This window comes from Entelurus aequoreus, linkage group LG02 (assembly GCF_033978785.1).
Source record: "Entelurus aequoreus isolate RoL-2023_Sb linkage group LG02, RoL_Eaeq_v1.1, whole genome shotgun sequence".
In the NCBI taxonomy this organism is placed as follows: Eukaryota; Metazoa; Chordata; class Actinopteri; order Syngnathiformes; family Syngnathidae; genus Entelurus; species Entelurus aequoreus.
In genome coordinates this window covers 70,878,711-70,903,634 of record NC_084732.1, presented here as the reverse complement: position 1 = coordinate 70,903,634, position 24,924 = coordinate 70,878,711, and the positions used below count along the sequence as shown (strand labels likewise).

The 24,924-nt window shown below is 37.8% G+C and overlaps 1 protein-coding gene across 3 annotated transcripts in view; it reads right to left on the bottom strand.

The window, feature by feature from the left end:
• LOC133638776 (caprin-1-like) overlaps positions 1 to 20,821 on the bottom strand; it is a 25,828-nt gene extending 5,007 nt beyond the window's left edge. The window contains exons 1-14 of one of the 3 annotated variants that reach the window (XM_062031720.1): positions 20,612 to 20,821; positions 16,363 to 16,497; positions 14,843 to 14,905; positions 14,621 to 14,707; positions 12,851 to 13,092; positions 12,656 to 12,738; positions 10,506 to 10,676; positions 10,379 to 10,431; positions 10,210 to 10,290; positions 7,207 to 7,368; positions 6,688 to 6,787; positions 5,488 to 5,549; positions 2,327 to 2,461; positions 2,048 to 2,204 (exon numbers count right to left, since the gene is read on the bottom strand). In XM_062031720.1, the coding sequence (XP_061887704.1) occupies positions 2,048 to 2,204; positions 2,327 to 2,461; positions 5,488 to 5,549; positions 6,688 to 6,787; positions 7,207 to 7,368; positions 10,210 to 10,290; positions 10,379 to 10,431; positions 10,506 to 10,676; positions 12,656 to 12,738; positions 12,851 to 13,092; positions 14,621 to 14,707; positions 14,843 to 14,905; positions 16,363 to 16,497 (1,531 nt within the window). In that variant the 5' untranslated portion in view covers positions 20,612 to 20,821. The remainder of the gene's footprint in view (positions 1 to 2,047; positions 2,205 to 2,326; positions 2,462 to 5,487; positions 5,550 to 6,687; positions 6,788 to 7,206; positions 7,369 to 10,209; positions 10,291 to 10,378; positions 10,432 to 10,505; positions 10,677 to 12,655; positions 12,739 to 12,850; positions 13,093 to 14,620; positions 14,708 to 14,842; positions 14,906 to 16,362; positions 16,498 to 20,611) is intronic. The other 2 variants (XM_062031728.1, XM_062031737.1) reach the window with 2 other exon arrangements.
• Between the last annotated feature and the right edge of the window lie 4,103 nt (positions 20,822 to 24,924).

Here is a 24,924-nt window from a genome sequence, read left to right as displayed (position 1 = left end):
CCAAAATCCTTGCGAAAAGAAAACCACACTCTGCGTGTGCACACTGACTAATTTTTCTATGCTGGCGACGTACCCCTCTTTGTTTAAGGGGAATTGCCCCCTTTTTTTTTTTTTTTGCCTATCGTTCTCAATCATGACGACAGATTCTTTTTTTAATGCATTCTAACTTGTAAATAAGTCTGCTTACTATTTCGTCCATAAAACTAAAAAAAAAAAAAAACATACAAAAAGCGCCAACAATGCTCAATTTAGATTTCGTGACTTGAATATTAACCAAGTATTAGTGACATTGTTATTTCAAACGCTAGGGCAGACAAACTATGTAAAGCGGCGCTGTGTGTGCCTATGTTTACATCATCGAGTGGTCTGCTGCTTCCTTCCTCCCTGGAAGTTTATTCTAGATCATAAATCATGCATCTCACCTGGACAGAAGACGTCTGAGTAGGTATTCTGACAAGTTGGTACACTTTGGCAGCCATTTAGGACACGAAAAGACGCTTGGCCCACCCCCTGCACCACACCCCTTTTCTTTGTGAGGAATGTGAGACATTTTTCATCTAAATGAGAATATATGAACATCCCAGCAGTCGGCATCCTAATGACAGCAGACCTTGTACAGTAAGTGATGTTTTATCATGTTTGTTGGCTCTCATGAAGTCTGCAGTGAATAATAATCAGTGATGAGAACAAAAAAAGCAAACGTGAAGCGTTTTTTTTTATTAATGCGCTGCGTATGCTTAAAATGGACAAAATACATAACTATTAAATGCTACCGTATTTTTCGGATTATAAATCACAGTTTTTTTCATAGTTTGGCCGTGGGTGCGACATATACTCCGGAGCGACTAATGTGTGAAATTATTAACACATTACCGTAAAATATCAAATAATATTATTTATCTCATTCGCGTAAGAGACGAAGCAAATGGCAGCAATCGTCACACACACATCAGCAATCGTCACTCACACGTCAACCAATAAGAATTTGGCGGGGGAGGGTCATGACAGAAGTGCATTGTGGGTCATGGGATGCTAACTGCTATATGCTACTGCCGTAGCTATTAAAATGGATCACATAAACATTGGCGGTAATTTATAAAAACTGAGAAGGACTGAACAAAAATGGCACCGAAAAGGAAATCATATACTGCAGATTACAAGCTGGACGTAGTGAAATTTGCAGCAGAAAACGGCGATCGAGCAGCAGAAAGAATGGACGCTAGCGGCGCATACCAGGAGCGACAACGAGGAAGAAGATTTCATCGGATTTAGCAATTAGGAGTGACAGATTGTTTGGTAAACGTATAGCATGTTCTATATGTTATAGTTATTTGAATGTCTCTTACCATAATATGTTACGTTAACATACCAGGCACGTTCTCAGTTGGTTATTTATGCGTCATACAACGTACACTTATTCAGCCTGTTGTTCACTATTCTTTATTTATTTTAAATTGCCTTTCAAATGTCTATTCTTGGTGTTGGATTTTATCAAAAAAATTTCCCCCAAAAATGCGACTTATACTCGAGTGCGACGTATATATGTTTTTTTCCTTCTTTATTATGCATTTTCGGCCGGTGCGACGTATACTCCGGAGCGACTTATAATCCGAAAAATACGGTATTATAAATGTGCCCGTTACTACATTACATATAATAATAACTGGGATTTATATAGCGCTTTTCTAAGTACCCAAAGTCGCTTTACATGTTAAATATATACATATATACTTACATCATGTATATAAAACCTCAATGGAGGTGTTTTAAGGGCTTTGTAGGCATAATTGCACAGCTCCCTTAGGCTCCATTGTAAGCAAACTTTTGATGGCATTTATTTAATATTTAGAATGCAAATAAAATAAAATAACATCCATCGTCATGTCTCTCATAATTATTGTGAATGATAGGCAAAATTCCCCAAAAAATGCAGTTCCCCTTTAAATCAGGATTAAAATTGCATTAATTGTGCAGCCCTGTATGAGATACAACATTTCAGGGCTTCACTTTTGAACAATAATGACCATCTTCATTGCTTTTCTCACACCTGACTGTAATGTCTCCTGCGGAGCCTCCGGCTGGTCCACCGTGTTATCAGACTGACCGCTGAAACCCTGCGCGTAGCCGGCAGAGAACTGGCCTGGCTGCTTCAGGGAGTCTGCATGGCCAGTGGATGGAGGCGTAGATGTGTTCATGTTGAATACCTGGGACACAAGAAGAAAAACAAAAATCAAGGTGTTAGTAAAAAAAAAAAGGGAACATGCATGCATTTTTATTTCATACGCTTAATGAAAACTTTTGGACTGGACTCGGGTACAAAGCATACCGCTTGCACTGACTGGAAGGGTGCAGCGTTGACATTGATGCCACCCGGGCGAATGGATTTGGAGGCGGGTGGGAAGGCAGAGGACAGGGAGCAAGAGGAAGCTGAGGACGGCTCAGAGGACAGAGACATTGCAGCCTGGAGGGTTTGGGAGGAAGGTCAGGAGGGAAGAAAACGGCGATGACGGAGAGAACAATTTCCTGTTAGACCTGAAGCACACTTCAAGCAATAATATGTACAAGTTGGGCACTTTGGTTGCCAGCCATTTAGACATCAATTGCAGTGTGTCGAGTTACAAGATGTACACAGACTACTTTAAATTGCATCAAAGTGTCACATTAAAGGATAAACAGAAATTTGAGCAACCATATTTATTTCATCCTACTCTTACGGTAATGCCACACACTGTTGCTCATAGGGTTGCAAAAATGATCGATACTTCGATACCAACATGCAAAAATGACATCAATACCAGCTTTTCCAATATTGTTAGTACTGAAGACTGTACACAAGGGCCGCAACTAACGATTAATTTGATAATCGATTAATCTGTCGATTATTACCGTATTTTCCGCACCATAAGCCGCACCTAAAAACCACAATTTTTCTCAAAAGCTGACAGTGCGGCTAATAACCCGGTGCGCCTTATATATGGATTAATATTAATATTTATTTTCATAAAGTTTAGGTCTCGCAACTACAGTAAACAGCCGCCATCTTTTTTCCCCGTAAAAGAGGAAGCGCTTCTTCTTCTATGGTAAGCAACCGCCCCCATAGAAGAGGAAGCGCTTATTCTTCTACTGTAAGCAACCGCCAAGGTGAGCACCCGCCCCCGTAGAAGAAGAAGAAGCGCGCGGATATTACGTTTCATTTCATTTGTGTGTTTCTGTAAAGACCACAAAATGTCTCCTACTAAGAGACACGCGTACAAGGTTCCACTGACTTTTGATATTCATGTGAACCGCACTGTGGATACAACGGGAACACGTACGGTGAATATTCGCACCACAGGGAATGAGAAGTCGTCCTACTGTGGTTCTAGCTTGCCATGCTAACGGCCAGAAACTTCCATCTACGGTGATATTCAAAAGGAAGGCCTTGCCAAAAGAGAACTTTCCAGCCGGCGTCATCATAAAAGCTAACTCGAAGGGATGGATGAATGAAGAAAAAATGAGCGAAGAGATCGGGTGACTTTTTTCACGCAGCTCCGTCCCTGTTGATCTACGACTGCATGCGCGTCCACATCATAGATGGTGTCAAAAAACAAGTGAAGCACACCGAAGAAGAATAATTCGAGGGATTTGTGGATGAGTAATAACTTCAGAAAGTGAGCTTTAAATGTTTATTTTGTGTGTTGTGTGACACTAACGTATGAGCAACGTTGAGTTATTGATGTTGCTATTGCTCTGCACTATTTTGAGTGTTACTATTTTTGTGATTGCACATTTGCACATTACATTTTGGGAGTGAACAGAGTTGTTAGAACGCTGGTTTGTGATGTATTATTAAAGTTTGACTGACCTATCTGACTGTTTTTTTGACATTCCCTTTAGCGTAGCGTAGGTGCGGCTAATAACACGGGGCGGCTAATAGGTAAACAAAGTTTTGAAATATGCCATTCATTGAAGGTGCGGCTTACAACACGGGGCGGCTTATGGTGCGGAAAATACGGTACTTCGATTAATCGATTAATAATCGGATAAAAGAGACAAACTACATTTCTATCCTATCCAGTATTTTATTGAAAAAAAACAGCATACTGGCACCATACTTATTTTGATTATTGTTTCTCAGCTGTTTGTAAATGTTGCAGTTTATAAATAAAGGTTTATTAAAAAATTTAAAATAAAATAAAAACCTCTACGCATGCGCATAGCATAGATCCAACGAATCGATGACTAAATTAATCAGCAACTATTTTAATAATCGATTTTAATCGATTAGTTGTTGCAGCCCTACTGTACACCTTTTATCCTCAGCGAGTCAGTTTTTGCCATGTGAGCACTGAGTCAGTGCCGAAGATGAACACCTGCTGTCATAAAAAATTAGCCAGTGTTACTATATAAAGTCCCTCGCCACGTCGCGCTTCAAATATTTTTGGGGATATTTATTTTAAAGCATATTCTTCAATGTTTTGGTCTTAAATTAATTAAACCACATGAATTTAATAAATAAATAGCGTAAACAGGTATAACATTACAAAAAAACTGAATACTAAATCAATAAAAACAAAGATTTGATTGTAAATATGTTTTAGCCTTTTTATTAGCCTATTTTGTTACAAATTACATGATCGTCACACTACCACCATTAGAACAATATTGTTTGTTTTATGTACTTGAAGGCTCCACACCACTGCTATTCATTTTAGAATGTAAAATAAGTGACTATTGTTATTTATGAGCATATAAGCATGGGAACATTTGTTTTAATATACAGTAGGTAACACTGTATTTTTGCCTCATATCTGTGAGAATCTTGCATGTGACTAAAACATTAAGGAGTGGAACTATCCAGGTCTAGCTGCAGTGTGCTCAAACAACTACCAGGTACCATCTGTGTGAGCAGATAATACTGTATCATCTCTTTCTCTTTAAGACTTATTAGGTCGGCAAAAATACAGTGTTTCCTACTGTACTGGGTGGGAATAGACTACTGCTGTTTTTTTATGTATAGCTGCCTTACAATTTAAGTTTGGTGCAAAAATGTAGCAGTGGTCTTAAATACCTGACGCTTTGAAACATTTTTTAGTAGTCAATTTAAAAGTACATGGGTCCAGTTTTTTTTAAATTTTGGTATCATAAGTATAGAAAATCATGGCAATTAACAAGTATTGGTATCGACTACTGAAATTCTGGTGTCGCTTATTTATTTTATTCTTCGTCATCTTCTTTGCATGTATACCTTTTATTGTATCTCTAGTGTTTGATAATATGTTCATCTATGTCAAGTTGCTAGAACTGTGAATTTCTCATGGATCTATCTACCACCTATCATGTTGTTTTATCACTATTATCGGTGCGGACAGTTCCTGTTTAGCACGTGCACAAATCAGGCCACTTTGATCATCGTATTAATGAAAAGAAAATGTATTAAGACTGTATATCCGGTGACATCACATGAGCCACTGTGATATTTCCTGCTCTTTTGTTTGGGCTTCTTACTTGTGAGAGTTCCTTTGGTCCCGTCGCCGCACTTATTTGTGAAAGCCTGGACTCTGAAAGGGCTGTCAGGAGCATAGAAGAGAAGTAAGTAATATAGATGGACAACCACAATGTATTCCATCACATCTTCTGGACTTTCTCATGCATTCCAGAGCACATGATGGACGCAGAAAGATGTGTGGTTACTAGATTATGTATTGAGATCACACAATTTCCTTGATCAACAACAAAAATTATATCTAACTGCACTGTTTTTTTAATGCAAGGTTACTTCCTGTAGGTTGAACAAATAGGAAGTGATGAAGCAGGAAAAACAGTATTTGTTTTTATTGTCACTGTGATCTAAGTTACCACCATTGTACATATGTTATCTCTCTATAAAAGTATATTTTAGAAGCTTTTTGTGACATCTTGACCTGGTAACTGTAGCGCAATTTTTTTTAAATTCAACGAGGCAAACTATAGTTTTGTTTAAAATACAAGTTTCAGCCGCGAAATAGGTCACAAAAGCTGCCCAATCATGTCCTTCTTTATGCATGTTTTGCCTATGGTCTGGTCTGAATAAAACATGTTAGTGTAAAAGTGCGTACGTAGTATCTTTTTGGTCCGGTACCAAACTACATATGTGTCAGCAGCCGCTGTCTTTCTCTCATGTGATGTTGGGGAAAATTAGACTAATATTATATAACATTTTGCTACAGTATTAATGTGATGAGCTTCTTCAAACAGAGCATGTCTACGACTTTATTCTTCGTTAGAATAACTTAAGTCATCATGATCTGTTGCTTGTTGAGCATAATGTAGGCTTTTAAGTATTATGGATAACATTCTGGTACAAATGTGCTATTTCTACTCATTTAACAAAGAAAAACAACTACCAGGTATTTGATAAAAGCAAGAATGATTGTCAGCTTCTGTAATATTATCACAGGGGCAAATCACTTAAAAGGTGCGATTAATCACAACCCGGCAATAAAACATTTTAATCGATTGACAATTCTACTATACATTCAACGTTTCCTGTGTGGAGGTGTGGGACATACCGTATTTGTTAATAGTACATGAATTAACGTATAGGCTATTTCTTATGAATGTAGTAAATATGTAGTCACTGTATTCCATTTGGGATATTGAAGTCATAATCGTGTAATTAAAATTAATTGTTTTAAAAGAAAGACGCTAGTAAAAAAGTGTACTCACAGGCCATCTGTTGTAGGTCTACAGTTTGGACTGGCTTCATGGGCTGGGCGGAAACAATTGCCGGGTCGAGGGCTTGGCCATCAAATTCCAACATTGAGTCCTGGGGTATCAAGAACAGCAGGAAAAGTTTAGGAGCTGTAATACATTCATGACTGTAGAGGACCACATTCTAAACTGCTATATTTACGGTAATTGATTATAACACTTCACATGTACAATTGTATTGCCTAATTGGATTCCTTTTGACATATACACTTAAAGCTTCACCAAATGAAAATATATTTTGCTTGGTTCATTGACATTGTCAAAAAAGTGTTAATGTGTTCATTACTGTCGTCAGTGAGTATCCTCCATGTTTCCTCTGGCTGAGTACAATAACAGAAAAGTACATTTGAAAGTGAAATAAATAATTTAATTATTTTTTACTTATACATTATTTGCTCATATTGATTGTGGTTCGATTTGCTTTAGCTTTCTTGGGTCTACATGCAGTACCGTGACCACAGTGATTCCTCTCACCTGCATGAAGTTATACGTCCCTTGCATCTGGGCCATGAGATCTTGCACTACCTGCTTCCTGACTACTGGGTCAGTAGGCGGGGAAGGAGTGACAGGGTTCACATCGACAGTTGGTTCTGGAGTCAGCTGGGTTGGGGGCTGAAGCTGGAGGGAGTTCACCATCTTTGAGCACAAGTACACTAATTATTAGTTATACCCCTAAGGACGATAGGATGCTGCATTTAAGGGCCATTCCACCAAATCTGTGCTATTTGTGTCCCCTGGAAATAAAAATGTATAAATGCATGATGAAAGTAACTGTAAAATGATTTTTTTTAAATCAAGCATAGTGTCCTGCATATTTAATAAATACAACTAAATTATTATTCAAACTACTTTGGATACCAGAAAAATAGCATTTGTTGTCCGTCCCTGCTTCTTAAGATTAGATTGTAATTAGAAATGTAATTCATTTGTGTTACTCCTTACCCCAGCTGTACCTTAAGGTTTATTTTCTTTCTTTAAAAAAGTTGTGTTCCATAGTTTTACACTCAGTCCTTTTACTCTAACACATTAAACCCTCTCAAAAATGTGGAATAATCCACAAGTCACATGGTCCACAGGAAGTTGCATCATTTAGGTCCTCTGCAGACCCCGGATAGGCTCATTAATTTTTCTGTATATTTGATATTTCAATTATAACGGGTTAAAACATGGGTTTCCAACTCTGGCCAGCGGGCCAAATTTGGCCCGCCGTGTAATTTCATTTGGCCCTTGAGGCAATATCAAATTTACATTAGAGCTGGCCCGCCGGTAATGTACTGGCCCGCCGGTATTATACAGCGGCGGTGCCACTGTAACACCGCATTCACCGCTAATACTCAATACTTGCCAACCCTCCCGATTTTCTCGAATTTCAGTGCCCCTCCCGAAAATCTCCCGGGGCAATCATTCTCCCGATTTCCACCTGGACAACATTATTGGGGGCGGGCCTTAAAGGGCAGCACGGTGGCAGAAGGGTTAGTGCGTCTGCCTCACAATACGAAGGTCCTGAGTAGTCGTGAGTTCAATCCTGGCCTCGGGATCTTTCTGTGTGGAGTTTGCATGTTCTCCCCGTGACTGCGTGGGTTCCCTCCGGGTACTCCGGCTTCCTCCCACCTCCAAAGACATGCACCTGGGGATAGGTTGATTGGCAACACTAAAAAATTGGCCCTAGTGTGTGAATGTGAGTGTGAATGTTGTTTGTCTATCTGTGTTGGCCCTGCGATGAGGTGGCGACTTGTCCAGGGTGTACCCCGCCTTCCGCCCGATTGTAGCTGAGATAGGCTCCAGCGCCCCCCGCGACCCCGAAGGGAATAAGCGGTAGAAAATGGATGGATGGATGGGCCTTAAAGGCACTGCCTTCAACATCCTCTACAACCTGTCGTCACGTCCGCTTTCCCTCCATACAAACAGCGTGCTGGCCCAGTCACATAATATATGCGGCTTTTACACACACACACACGAGTGAATGCAAGGCATACTTGATCAACAGCCATACAGGTCACATTGAGGGTGGCCGTATAAACAACTTTAACACTGTTACAAATATACGCCACACTGTGAACCCACACCAAACAAGAATGACAAAGACATTTCGGGAGAACATCCGAACCGTAACAAAACATAAACACAACAGAACAAATACCCAGAACCCCTTGCAGCACTAACTCTTCCGGGACGCTACAATATACACCCCCGCTTCCACCAAACCCCGTCCCCGCCCACCAAGTTAATGTTGATATTTACCTAAAAAGGCTGCAAATAGAAAAGAGGCATTACATTTTTTATCTAAATTTTTATTTAATATACCATTGATGATTTTTTTGTTTGTTTTTTGAAAGTTGATTTTGCACTATTAAGTTATATAAGCGTTGCTTGTTCCATATTCTGTGTTAAAGCAAGTCAGTGTAGCAAACTGAGCAATAATTAACGTTTTATTCATGCACTTTCTCTTGCTACTTCAAGGCTAGAATGTTTGATTCATTCAATATTGTTATTTTATTTTCAAATTTATTGTTAGCCTGTGGAAAAAGTTTATTTTGATATTTACCTCAGCAGGCTGCAAATAGAAAAGAGGCATTCAATTTTTATTTACATTTTATTTGATATGCCATTGATATTTTTTAATTACTATTATTTGAAACTCGATTTTGCATGTCACTATAAAGTTATATAAGCCTTGCTTGTTCAATATTCAATGCAAAACTTGTTTGGGTCCCTATTAAAAGGTTAATTTGTTTAACCTTGTTCAGTTTTAAATTTTGGCCCACTATGTATTTGAGTTTGACACCCCTGGGTTAAAACCTCAGCACAGTCCTGTTAACTTTTTTTTTTTATAAAGTTCAATCATCGCCACAGCACTGATTTTTTTGGGATGTTTTAATATTTTTCAAGCATATCCAACATTTTTGGGGTCCTAAATTAAGCATTTTCAAGTATGAAACTGGCAAAATAAACTAAAGATATAAATTATACAGTAGTATGGGCCAATAGAGGAGACCAAAACAGACAGGACACACTGTTCAGTATCGTGGCCAAGGATTGGCGCAGGTAGCTACATTGGCTTATAAATGTAAAGGTGACAAAAGGGCGTTGATGCATGTCTAAATGCATAATGTTAAAAACAAAAATTATTTAGAAGCCGTGAATGCTCTAGTTAACAAACTATTTATGTATTTTAAATTAGGAAACTATTTGATAATAATTTCTGGAAATTCATTTATCGTGGTCATGTCCGGAACAGATTAATAGTGATAAACAAGGGACGACTGAAGAATAATATATAGGGACGACTGTTTAAGTCAACATGCTATTAACATAATGATTATACGCTAAAAACTCACTCCTGTTACTTAAATTAATCATGTTCAGCTTAGGAACCTTCGAAAAAATTACTTGCTACATTTGTAGTAGTACAATATGTGTCGATTTAGAGTTTATTTTGAGAGTTAAAATAAGCAAATATTACAGATAGTACAGTACCTGAACGTCTACTGACCACTCCTCCAGTTCTGTGTCTGTACTGCTGTAAGTGCTTTCCGGGATAAACTGCCTGTTAACAAACTACAACATAAAAAAAGGGACAAATTATTTCAAAAGTTAGTTCAGTTGGTGTTTTTTCTGATGCAATACAATGGCTATCAAATCTGACCTCTGTGGTTTCCACTTTCACTGTCTCTGGATGATTTTCAGTCACTGTTGCTTCTTAGAAGAAATAATGTCATTAGCTTCTCTGCTTCCTTGTTTGCATCAAGATATTGTCATGTGTTCAAATGTACCAGGTTCAGATGGTTGCTCCTCAATATTAGAATCAGTCACTGTCGTTTGCTTTTCCTGGTCCTGCGCCTCCACCTCCACCTCGTCCTCACATGTTCCATTGTGACCACTCTGTGCTCGGTCAAAGAAGCCACTTTGCAGCAACTTGTCCAGTGTCCCCTTCAGCGACTTGTCTGGATCAATGACGTGACAAATCAAGGGCAGAATTGAATAAACGGTCATAAAAAATGTTACAAAGGAGAATTCAAAAAACTTTTTTTTATTACACAAAGGCATCCATAATGAGAGCTTCTTTAAGACTTTTGGTTGTATTAGGATCAGGTTGTATTAGGTTTTGACTGACACTCTTGGATACGGGTCTCTTAACATGAAGCAAAAATTCAGCAAAATGGGTGGAAAAATAAAATGCAAACATATGTAAATTCACAATTATATGCATGATTTTCTTAAAAAATAATTAAAAAAAACATTACTGTAGCAGGTGAGCAAATCAATCCAAAAATTGATAACGAGGATAGTATTAGAATTATTACTAGTATGATGAAATTTTTTTGAAAATAAAAAAAAAGTGTTTTTGTTCATATTGTTATTGATATTCAGGGGAAACAAATCTTGAACACAGGACATTGGGGGTGACAAGATAAAGGATTTGAATCAAAGCCAATCATTTTTGCTTTTGTGTATTTATTTTTATTTTTCTCAAACTATTTATGTAACTTATGCAATATAGGAGACTTAGGAGATTCAATTATTATTCAGTTGACCTTGTCTGAAGTTTTTGTATTAAATATTGTTCAATTGTTCAAATACTGTCATTTCCGGGCTTTATGGCGCTACATTTTTTCTGCGCTAAATACAATGCTGCGGATAATTTATGGATATTTTCGGCTTCACAAGCTTCACATGCTGCCAATACATTTAGCCTTGTCACATCAGACCAATAGAATTGTTCACACTAAATCAAACCGATAATTCAGTCAGCCATTTTAGCGAGTTGTGCACTCATCCTCGGCATAGAGAAACAACAACAAAATGCGAACGACGCAGCCCCAGAGCCAAAGATGATTGACCCAGCCATCAAAAAAGGACAAACAACGGAATGGAAATCAAACACCACTAACCAAAGGCCGGAATGTGTGTGCTAAAACCGTTGAAATTGTCTTCGACGACCAAGACCACGATGCAGTAGACTACTATGTGTTGTGTTACAGGCACTACCTTTCGTTAAATTTGGGAATTAACACAAGCGCCTTTGTAAATATTTTATGTTTCAAAGTGTACACTTACTGCTTCCAGACTTGTGCGGCCTACTTACATACAAAATAAAATTCTGGCAAAAATTAGGTGGCTGTGGCTTACAGTTTGGTGTGCTCTATAGCCCGGAAATGACAGTACGTTTGTAGATAAAAGTATTTCTTCTTTGCCTAAAATCTTTGTCAAGGGTTTTATTCGGAGTATCAACATACAACTGGAAAAATCATAAAATCATTTGAAGGGGGTCCTATTTTTTTTTCTTTCTACATTTAAAATACTTCCTTGTGGTACTTAACATGTAATGGTGGTTCTTTGGTCAAAAGTTTCATAGATTATGTTTTACAGATTGTTTTAAAGCCGCTTTCTGACCATCTCTTCAGGATGCACCATTTTGTGGGCAGTATTATTTACGTGGCTCTACTTCGAGAGCGTCTTCTCCCCGCCATCTTTGTTGTAGTTTTTAGAGCTTCCATAGCGAGTCTACTTACGTTTAAACTATACACTACATTGTCTCAGAAATGGCAACAGCAGAGGATGCATGTCCTTTTACGAACCATTCTACCCCACAACAATAGGATAGTGAAAAAGGAGCTCATTGACTATGGCGTCGGACTAAAACCATTGAACTGCGTAAAGCCCTTTGGGTTTTCGGGACATATGCAGATCCCAAATACACAACAGCAGATATCAATAGGTAAGAAAATTTGGTTTTGTATAAAAGGACCCCTTTAATGAGCTTGTAAAAATGATTGTTATTACTATAGGTAGGATCAATGCTAGTCCTGTATTTACTTGGTATTGAATCAATACCAACATTTGCAGTACTGTATTGCCCACCACACATTCTCGCATCTTCAGCCAACTGCCACAATGATTAGGAAGCAGTGAAAATACATACATGAAGTTCCTGCCACAGCCTTGTTTTTGCCCTCGAGCAGTTCCCACATGTGTAGTGAGGCCTCTTTGTATTGTTCAGTCAACCTGGAATACAGCAAGCCATTCATTTAGTACACAGTCGACATGTGCCACTGCAGATTATACACAAATACAGTAAACACTGTTGCCAACGGCATGGAGGCGCCACATACTGTACCTCACGTCATAGTTGCGATCTGGACCTACAAGTTTGTAGAACTCATCAAAGGATGCAAGATCAGCGTCCGTGAGCAAGGAGGAACCCGAGGCATCAGGCCGTTTCAGTTCCTGCCTGACAGTTTCATCTCCCAACTGGTCCAGTAAGAACTGCAGCTCCAAAACAGTTTTCAGCCGCAGTTGTTCCAGCTCCTCTCGATGTAGCTGTTCCCTCCTCGCAGTCTTCTTCACCGTCTTCTGAATCTGAATACAGAGTTTGATTGATTGATTGAGACTTTTATTAGTAGGTTGCACAGTGAAGTACATATTCCGTACAATTGACCACTAAATGGTAACACCCGAATAAGTTTTTCAACTTGTTTAAGTCGGGGTCCACTTAAATTGATTCATGATACAGATATATACTATCATATATACTATCATCATAATACAGTCATCACACAAGATAATCACATTGAATTATTTACATTATTTACAATCAGGAGTGTGGAGGGGAGGTGGGGTGGGGGGGGGGGGGATATGGACATCAAGTAGTGGACATAGAGTGAGAGAGAGAGAGAGAGAGAGAGAGAGAGATCAGAAGGCATAAGAAAAAGAATCTGCATTTGATTGTTTACATTTGATTATTAGCAATCCGGGGAGGGTGTTAGTTTAGGGTTGTAGCTGCCTGGAGGTGAACTTTTATAGCGGTTTTGAAGGAGGATAGAGATGCCCTTTCTTTTATACCTGTTGGAAGCGCATTCCACATTGATGTGGCATAGAAAGAGAATGAGTTAAGACCTTTGTTAGTTCGGAATCTGGGTTTAACGTGGTTAGTGGAGCACCCCCTGGTGTTGTGGTTATGGCGGTCATTTACGTTAAGGAAGTAGTTTGACATGTACTTCGGTATCAGGGAGGTGTAGCGGATTTTATAGACTAGGCTCAGTGCAAGTTGTTTAACTCTGTCCTCCCCCTTGAGCCAGCCCACTTTAGAAAAGTGGGTAGGAGTGAGGTGGGATCTGGGGTGGAGGTCTAGAAGTAACCTGACTAGCTTGTTCTGAGATGTTTGGAGTTTAGATTTGAGGGTTTTGGAGGTGCTAGGGTACCAGGAGGTGCATGCGTAATCGAAAAAGGGTTGAACGAGAGTTCCCGCCAGAATCCTCAAGGTGCTTTTGTTGACCAGAGAGGAAATTCTGTAGAGAGAGTCTGACATGTTTCTGGGTGATATAGCCCACAAGGTGTGAATGGAGAATCATACAATTTCACAGTGGAGAACATTTATGATCAAAAGCTTTTGACTTACAATCGCTGTTTCCAAAAAGCAGGATTTGTATTTTGGTCCTGTATGATTTTCTATTTCCATTGTAAAAAGATGTGAATGGTAGCAAAATAACTATTTTGGAACTTGACACAGAAGTGGATAGGTTGACAGGGAATATGATGTGAAGAACAGAAATTTAGCTTGTTCCTCAAACAATGCATGTCTTCCTCCTGTGCTTAAGAGTTAGAAGCAACAAAAAACTGGATAGCCTTCATTATTGCTGTTTAAATACATTGTTTCAATCCTGCTCTTTGTCAAATTGATTGTATTGTGCCGATAAGAGATAACACGACTTATGCAGATTGTGATAGAGCTTACCATCCAGCCTATACATCATGAAAAGAAACTCAAAGCAGATCCTGCGCTACTGCTGAGCAATGGTGAGCTAAACTTAAGAGTACCCCCCGATGGAAACACGCCTTATCTGACAGATAATAGCTCATAGAAATTAAGAATGTGTTTATAACTCACGTCCTGGCCCAGAGTCAGGAAGCCCTTCTGCAACTCTCGAGCAAAATCAATGTTGTTGAGAATCTCCTGGTACTTTGACAAAGCCTCCTTCAGGGAAAAAGGGAATATACATTTTCTTCGATTTGGATTAAAAAAAACTGCATTTTGATTAAATTAATCAGATGTTTCATCAGAGGAAATTAAACATGGTTAAAGCAGGAAAACCAGACCTCATGTACATACCAGTTGATCCTGGTTCAGTCTTTCACCTTTATCCTTCTTTGCTTGATAGTCATCCAACTTGGACTAAGAGAAAAATAGGCAAGAATATGATTAAAATGTACTATTGTCATACAAGTTCTGTACCCATGAGATGACTTGTGGGGTAAACATATAATGAATAGTGGAAAATACGGATGTAATAGTATTGTGAATATTTATGTTTCAAAATGACAGCGATAATGCCTTGGCATGTGACGATATCAAACAAAAACTTGGAATGCTCCCATTTAGGGCTGCAATGATTCATCGATTAAATCGAATAATTAAAAAAAGCATTATTTTGTATTTGGTTGCTTCGATGATAAATACGCGGAAATCGTTTCTGCAAGACTGCTCTAGCGCACATGAGAGTGGTGCATCTATTGGTGATGAAGCTAGAGCTGCAGGTGATGTGGGCTGAGAGATAACTCAAAGAAAAACGACAAGGTGGAAACAGAGTAAAGGGTCCAAAGAAGATGGAAGAGAGATGTGTTTAAAATGGAAAAATTACAGAAATTGTAAAATATTTGCAATGTCAAACAAAGCTGGTATTTTCTAATAGAATTACATCAGCAGCACACTACCAGAAAGTATACTGCATATTAAAGAGCAGCAAACAAGCAGAAACAAAGTAAAAGTCTATTTCGTGTAGCTAATGTCATTTTATCTGTTTGACTTGCATAACTAATATTTTATTCATTTCAAACACATGGAGGCATGTGAGGACATGTTAGTATCTACAGTTTGTATGTTAATGCTAACAAGTTGTATGTCTAAATATCAATATCAAACACCACTCGTCCAATTATTAGCTTTTCGAATGTGAATGTGTTAAAATTGGTAAATACATTGTCACTAAATGTATCATACTTTATTGAATTTATTGAGTTTATGTATATTTGTTTACTTTGGTTATTTATTATCTATTGACTAGTTTTAGGCTAGAAATATTAGTAATTAATATAAGTAATATGTAGTGATGCTCCTATGGTAAAAGTGCAATTTCAATGTACCGGTAATGTGCATTTATAAGAATAAACGTCATTAGAAATATCCTTGTTTATGTCCCAAACCGACACATTGAGGCTACACTGGGTGTTTTATTCGTACAAATTAACCGATAGATTACTCACTTACTAAAATTATCAATAGCTGCAGCTTTAAACTAACAAACCAACAGCAAAAATTATATAACCTCCTAACAGAGGTAATTACGAGATATGGAGAAAAACACTTCATTCTGAATTTCAAGAATAATGTGAAAATTTTGAATTTTGAATATGCTTTTTTATAGTAAAAATACTCAAACCACAAAACCCTGGGCACCTTCTCTTAATACCATCACGTTACCTTATTTAGCCATAGGACAGATGTTAATTATTAACAGCTCTCAGTATGATGTAGTGCAATTTCACACCAAAAGGCAAAATTATATATACCTAGTTTTAGATCTCTGTGTATATGGTCATAATGCTGCGGGTGATACACATCAACGACCTTACCTTTTTTTTCTCCATGTTGCGAACTTTCTTGTCAATCACGCCAAGCACCTGCTTCATGGTTTCCGACTGGCTTGCCTTTCCAAGCTCTGGAATGGCAGACTGCACAGCATTGTTGCCAACCATTGCTGAAGGCATCTAAATTGAGATAGTTAGTGGTGGGTTATTCAAGCATATGTTCAAACTGCTTCATTGATTTTGGCTGTTGAGGACCAAGTTGTTTCCCTTTTGTAAGTAGCGTAAAAAGAACAAAGGAGGTGAACACATTTACTAATGATTGACATGGAGAAGAAGTAGGATTAGATTAGCTATTCTTTTTCCTACTCCCTTTCTGATATGTTGAATCGTGAACTGTAGACAGGAGATGTATTCTAATGTCCAAAAAAAATAAACAAACACCAAAACAACGGCTTTAGAGAAAATGCTGCAAGTTCAAGGAACAAAACCAAAGTCACCAGGCTACCAGGGGCACCAGCCAGACCTGAGGGATGTCTCTATTTGATGCCCAGAAGAAAGTTGGCTGACTGAAAATTTACATTTTTCTTTATGTACTCGGTAAACACTCATTTTACAATATTGTGTAGCAACCATTTTTCACGACCAAGTGTTTAACAATTACATAAATTAAAAATGAACCCTTTTAAATCTGCCAACTTTCTTCTTGGCATGACTTCAAAAAGAAATATCACTCATGTCTAGCACCCCTGGCAGTGTACGTTAGGCTGGGCGTTTTACGGCAAAAATCGTTAATCTCGATTAATTGAATCTTTTACCTCGATTTCGGTTAATGCACAATTATTTGGTAGCCTAAGTGTGTCCAGGGTTACCCCCAGAATGCCATTGTGCTTGTGGCAGTGGGGGGCGTGGCTAGGACGGGGGTCAATATGACAATTTGCATAACAGTCAAAGATGCATATACAGGTAAACAGCCTCTGGCATGTTAGAACATGGCGGCAAAGAGAAGTCACCAAGTCGGATCCATAACTTCGGGACCAGGATTAGCTTTAAAGGCTTAGTCGGTGCGAAGGCTGGGCAAGTACCGCGGAGGGCCAGGCGTCTCTTGTCTAAACACGGACACCTCGCACAATTTCTCTCTATGATGGAGCCCTACTGCCCTGTTAATATTTGCACATTTTGTAGATCACTGTCCATTGGTATATCTCAGATATATTAAAGTACGTCCACATCGCAGACATGCTGCCCTTCGCTTTTGCTTGCGTCATCACAACATCCTGGTTTGGTAATGCTGGTTGGGTAATTGGTCTTTCGGTGGTTGAATTTTCGCTGCATCACTAGTCAATAGTGTGTAAATAATAGGCTATATATATATATATCCATTCATACATTAATTCGTTTTCACATAAAGGACAGTCATTTTTAAACTGTGGTGGGTTTTATTTTGCTGTGGTGCTGCGCCACAATCAATTACATGTAAGGGAAACCCTAGTGTCCAAACATCTAAACGGAATTCCTTTTGGGTACAAGTTGTTTACAGAAACCTTAATGCTTTGCCACACCTAGCTTCCTGTCGTTTAACTACACAATCATTATTGCATTTTCAAGGGATGGCATATTAGTAGGGAAAGAATTACAAAAAGGGGAAAAACAGGACGGCTAACAATGTAGCTAATGGTATTCATCTATTCTGCCTATTTAGCCCTCAAAACATCCCCAAAATGCTGAGACCTACATATTATCTAAAGTATTGGTGACTGTGTTGTTGTAGAAGCTAACGCAGAAGAACTATTTTTAGTAACCTCAGTAGCCTTGATCATGTGGTAATGTAACTACTGCAGCTTTTGAGATACTGAGCTGTAAAAGTTTATGCTAGATTATAAATCATGCTTCACACCTGTAGAGTAGAAAGTTGTGGCCATAAGACGAAGTTGGTCAACTTTAAAATTCAACTTAAAACTAAGACATCACCAGGAAGACACGGCAAGATGCTTGTTTGTTCCCAGCATTTTTATACCTTAAGAGTGAGGATTATGATGACTTAATCATCTAAACGAGGAAAACAAGTCTTGTGCTGAAAGAAATAATAAACATCTCATTAATCGGCATCCCAGTGAGAGCGGACATTGTACAGTAAATTATTGTTTTCTTTATGTTCGTAGTTTGCATTTCTTGTTTGGCGCTACTGCTCATTATGCTTAGTGTTTCCCTAAAGCTGGATCTGCTTATCACTCAGCTTCTAAAACTTGTACCTCATCCTCTTTATATTTAGGCTCAAAATGATTCTGGATCATCAGTTGCCTCAAGGAAGCCGTTGTTGGCGCTTATGGACTAGTCTGCCATTAGTAGTGGTAGTTGTTATTAGAGATGGGAATTGAAAACCAATTCTTGTTTAGAACCGGCTGCAGTGTTTCGATTCCTAGGAATCATTTGCCTGTTTTAAAGATTCCCTTATTGATGCTTGAGTGCACGCATGACGTCACCATGCATTGTGCGGAAGAGGCACAAAAGCTGGAGAGTTATTCACGAGAAAGGACGACCACAGGGCAACTTGCAATATTTGTGGATATTTCATCAATGAGAGGAAATACTACCATTAACATTAGCACACAGAGAATGTGAAAACTTTGAACGAATGATGGGTTTTCTATCCCGTCCGAGCTGGAAGGGAATCTCCACCATAAGCAACATCAGCGATGTCAGCATGCGGTCTGTCTGCTGTTAATACTGTAGGTAACTAACTAACACTGTATGTCACGTTAGCACCTCATTGTAAATTGTTCTCCACCTGTGGAGACACCGTAATTAGTCACAAAAATATAATATCCTTCCTGAAAAAACCCCAGATATGCTAATGTTAATGTTTGGAACTGATGTTTGCAGAATTGCACAAAGCACAGTTTTATTGGACTTGACTTGTATTTGTCACTCGCTGACATAGTTTTACTTTGGAGTGGTCAGCGCATATTCTTTTAAAAAGAATAATTATATGTATTTTTTTTTTCTACAGTAAACTATCAAGTTGATCATTATATAAAAAAACCCACCTTTTTTCCTGTGGAACCCCTGAGTTCTTCCCCTGGCTTCTCATGGAGGTTGCCAGCCTCTTAAGACCTCACTGCTGAGTTTGAACATTTATGCATCTTCTAAACTAAACAAAGTTAACGCTAATCAACTTATCTTTTTATCCAGATGAGAATCGATGAAAGTATTGATGAAGAACCAAATCTATTACATTGGAATCGTAAAAATCTTAATTTCCCTTCCTAGTTGTTATTTTGAATAGAAATAGCGAATATTGCGATGCACTCTGTGAAATCAATGCACCCCCACCAAAAAAGTTTCGGAAATGCTTAAAACGACAAACATACTGTAAACATAAAACATTGGAGGTTTTCAAATTGCTTTCGGGAGGAATAGATTAATCCCCATCGCAAACATTGTTAGCCACCTCTTGCTGGCGTTTTTCTGCCATTTAGAATGCACAAAAACGCAGTGTGCATGATAGGCAACATTTCAAAAATAGTGCAGTTCCCTTTATTGCAGCATTTTCCCGTTGTATGTGTTTTTGGCAAGTTTGGACATTGGACAGTTTGGCCACCATAGTCGATGTAACAATGATCTAAAGTTGGAAAACAAAATAACATTAACCTTCTATCCACTGTGTCGGAATACCCCATCCTTATTAATGCTACTTAGGTATATGTTTTTGGCGTTTTACACCAATAGCTGGCCGACTTTAGACAAAATATCCTAGAGTATAATGTAAATAGCTTTAAATGGATGACTTGTTCAAGAATAGCACGGGAAGCCAACAGTAGCATTTCGGCAAAAGTGAAAGCAGCGAGGATAGGTTTTAAGAGAGTGAACTAATGTTACGTAACGAAAGCTAATTGAACAAATTGAACAACACGACCTTTCTCTTGGACTTAGTGAGCTACTGGAGAGTATTAGAGTAAAACCAAAGCGCCAACCTAAGGTTAAATAGCATATTGTCACATTCAATTAAGCGTTGCATACCACTCCATGCCCATTGTTAGCTTCCAAGCTAGCCGCTTTATTAATGTCCTGCGCCTATTTCCCGTTAGCGACCATGTTATTTAACAACATATATACGTAAATATAAAACTATAATTTTCAGCTTCACGGACAGCATCTTAGTGACTCAAGTGCGGAAAAACAAGAGCGACGAGTGGATGCTGCGACAGCTCGTTTCGTGCTAGCGTCTCGACACGATCGTGACAAAAGGGTATTTTGCACCTACTGCCATTCCATGGTTGGAGCACAAATGACACACCTTTATACTCTTTGTCTTCAAAGAGATTTCCGTCGACGGGGATTAACGGCAGCTGTGTGGGTAAAAATATGGAGCCTTTTTACTTTCAGTTGTATTTTTCCTCAAAAAAAAAAGATGCTCAGGCGCACACACAACCCGGCTGAGGAGCTAGGAGAAGCTACAAGGACCCTCCTTTGGCGGCCTCAAGATTGCCTGATGGCAACATCCTGCAAATGTTTACCGTACGAAAATGAAGGCATATTAAATCGAGTCGTTGAAATATTACGAATATATACAGGGTGCATAAAAAAAATAATCCGATTTAAAATATTTGGTTTTACTCACATCAAAAGTGTGTCAAGATGTTATCAATATTTACATTGACTACATCAGGGGTCTCCAAACCGCACCGGTCGAATTTTATTAGCCATTTTGCCGCATTAATAAACATGGACCGGCGATTAGCGGCATATACTTTTTTTAGTTGATTTTTTTTCAGTAAATCAAATGAGAATACCAAAAAACAACAGCTTAAATGGGAACACAGGCGTAAATAAAATGTAAAACGTTGGAATGCTGATAATAACACACTAATAATATCTCTACATTGGTTTGGTTGTAGTAATAAAATGCCCCCCAAATCTTTTTTATTATGATTGAATGTACTATATTATATACATTATTTAATATTTGTGATTGTAATATATTTATACAAATTAAATTAAAATTAATTATTTTGTAAAACAATTGTAGAAATGTTGTATGTGTTTAGTATGGCAGAACATTTTTAACATAATATTTCCCAACCCCAAAATATTTAAGCTAATTATTTACCAAAAAAAATGGTTTGGCTATTAATACTTACTAATCAAATATTATTCATGCATTTATTTGAATTTATTTTAGTTTGACGTACACATCTAGCTGTTATAATGTTACACTCCTAACATGGTATCCATTGGTATCCAGAAAACGTTGAATATAAAATAAATGGCTTTATTCTTTTATCCATTTCTATCTGGTAAAATTTGGGACGTAATAGCAAAAAAAAGCAGCAGGTGGCGTATATGTCAAATATACTGAGATGACTTTACATGCATGCATACATACATACATTATATATATATATATATATATATATATATATATATATATATATATATATATATATATATATATATATATATATATATATATATATATATATATATATATAACTTTAAGTTTAAGGTAAGTTAAGTTTTGTTTTGTTAAGTTATTATATAATATGTCTGTCTATTGAACTGTTGTTGATCTGATCTTATCTCATCAAATGTTGGTGATACATCCATCCATCCTATAACTGTATAATATTGTGTTATGAATATGTATTTGATGTTGAAAAAACAAAATCCATACAGAATATTTTGAATTGTGAATTGTGACGCATAACAACTGAAACAGCAAAATTTGGTCCATCTTAATCTATACAGTATATCTTTATTTAAAAAAAAAACAAAAAACTAAAATAGTTATCGCTATCACCATAGAAGGTGACATCTATATCTGTCCCAACAAGGATGATACCATATTTATTTCCAGTTGTTTTCATATACTGAGTGTACAAATAAACATTGATATTGTAACAGCACTTGAACGCATCACCATTATAAAACATACATGGCTTGAATACAGGACCTTTATCCTCTCACTGTGATGTAGGTCTTTGAATAAAGGCCAGACAGCCTTCTCTTCTTTCTCTGCTACGGCACATCTGAACTGATTAAATATGTGATCATGATTTATTGGCTGAAAAACCACAAGAGTCCTACAAACACTCGGGCCTCAGACCGCTTTGAGTTGAGCTGAAGAATCCATCTACAATTCCTTTGACTCCCACCCAACGCACTCCTTATAACATCTTTAAATTCTGTCATTCAAAAATAGCATTTCTCACAGTCTTAGTTTGTAAGTCACAACCAAGCTTTTTGGGGCATTCTTACCATACATAATTCATGGACCACATGTGTGAGCAGCTGATGGCAAGCAAATATGTGTGTTTTATTCAAAATTATACATGTCTGATTTGGATCCAAGTTCTTTTTGCCCAAACTATAATAATTTCCCAATTCTTATAATAATAAAACAACACACAGCAGCTTTTTTGTATGATTTTTTTTTTTTTTTTACAAATTCTTGATGGCGGTTTTAAGAAAAAGTGATTTATCACGTGCTGTACCACAAAGTGACTGGAAAATTGCAGCACTCCCATTACCGCATAAGTTGAGTACAGGCAAAGTGAAAGTTGTTGCGCGATGAAGCCTGCTGGTTTGTAAGAACTGGATTCCACATATGTGGTCAAACGATGATTAAGATGGTTCTTAATGGTTCTGATGGAACTGACAAATCAAAACGTATGCAATCTGATGCTCAGCTTGCTGTTATTTGGCCCCTTAATCACCTCCTAAAAAGCTTTATTTCCATGTTTCATTGTTAAAACTACATGTTCCAATCATTTGTCTAGACTACATCTTTACATCAGTGTCTGCCAACCTTTATTAAGCCAAGGAACATATTTTACATTGGAAAATTCTTGTGTTGCAAAGCGCATTTAAACAATAGGTCCTTGGTCTACGTAAATTGACTTTTCGTGTAAATCAGAATTTATCGTTAAACTGACACCTAAGTCCCTACCAGTCTAGACAGAACACATGAGGTACTTATACCAGGGATATTCAACTAGATTGTTTTGAAGGCCACATTTCCAAAAAGCTAAGGACCGGGAGGGCGAACTTCTCCCTTCACTATTAGTCTTATTTTGTATATTCCGGAGAGTTACGGTTGCGAAAAAGCTAGTCAAAGACCATCGGCTGCAGAAATGTATGTCCCTCATAAGTTTTTTGAATCAGTTGAATAGCCCAAAGGATGAAAAGGAGAGGACCTAAAACGGAACCTTGAGGAACACTACTAGCATAACTAAAGAAGTTGAACAAAGGACTACTGCCTGTATCTGAAGAAAATAAACTACAGCAGGGATATCAAACATGCGGCCTGCGGGCCGAATGAGGCCCGGGAACAAGTTCAATCCGGCCCCTAAGATGAGTTTGCTCAGTGTAAAATTGAGCTGCATTTTTAAATTAAAGAAACTGCTGTTCTAAATGTGTCCACTGGATGTCGCAATAGTAATTCTGCTAGGCAAGCTAATAGTTCATACCAGGGCGAGCAAGTATACTAAGCAAGATGTACACGATAAATCGGGGCTGCGACTCCTCCCCCTCAACCCGACGTAAAACAAACAGGAGTAAAATAAACAATTGGTCACCCCACTAAAAATGTTGCATGATACACTGCACATTGATATAGTTCTGTGAAAATTATTGTCTTCTGTGCAAATTTAAAGAAAGTGAGCGGTGGAAGTGACAAATGAGTTAGTTGATACATACAAGAGTTTTTATTTATGCTTTATTTAGTTCTTTGTTCAACCCAAGATGGGCTGTGACTTAAAGTTTAATTGCTTGGTAGAAACACTAAGATTAAGTCTAAATTCATTGTGTTCTTCATGGTGTTTTTGAAACTGCACCAATTTTCTCCTCAGCGTTTTCAACCAGCTTGAAGTGTTTTGTCAACAGGATTATTTGTGATATGTACATTTTCAGGATGTGCTTGTTCTATTTAGGGCCGAAGTAAAACAAAAGAAAATAATCTGAAGTTGTCGTAGTTGTATTTTTAAATTACTATGCCATGTTTTTACCCGTCCGGCCCACGTGGGAAAAAAAAAATCCTTCATGCGGCCCCCGTGAGTTTGACACCCTGAACTACAGCAACGCCATAGTTATAAAAATCAGGATCATTTGCAATATTTACATTTTCAGAATGTGCTTGTTTTATTTTAGACCAAAGTAAGACAAAGAAAGCAATCTGGAGTTGTCTTTATTTTGAAGTTTTAATGCCATGATTTTACCTGTCCGGCCCGTGTGGGAATAGATTTTCCTCCATTTGGCCCCTGAGCTAAAACAAGTTTGACACCTCTGGCCTACATATTCATCACATGTAACTAGTTCTCTTTTTCTTTTTGTACCGGAATAATAAAATATGCATATATAATAACCACCATTCACATGACCACCAAATGTTGTAACACAAGGATCGCCTGTTCAGTACCGTTACTTGTAGACTATTTATGTATACCTTCTGTTATCTGGTGGAAGAACTTGTTATTGTTCTGTCTATCACATTAATATAGGAGTGAAGTTGTATAAACGTTTTTTGACCATATAAGTGAAATTGGATATTTTCCTGCTGCAAACCATATGATCGCTACAGTACTATGACGTGGCACAATAATCTAGATCAGG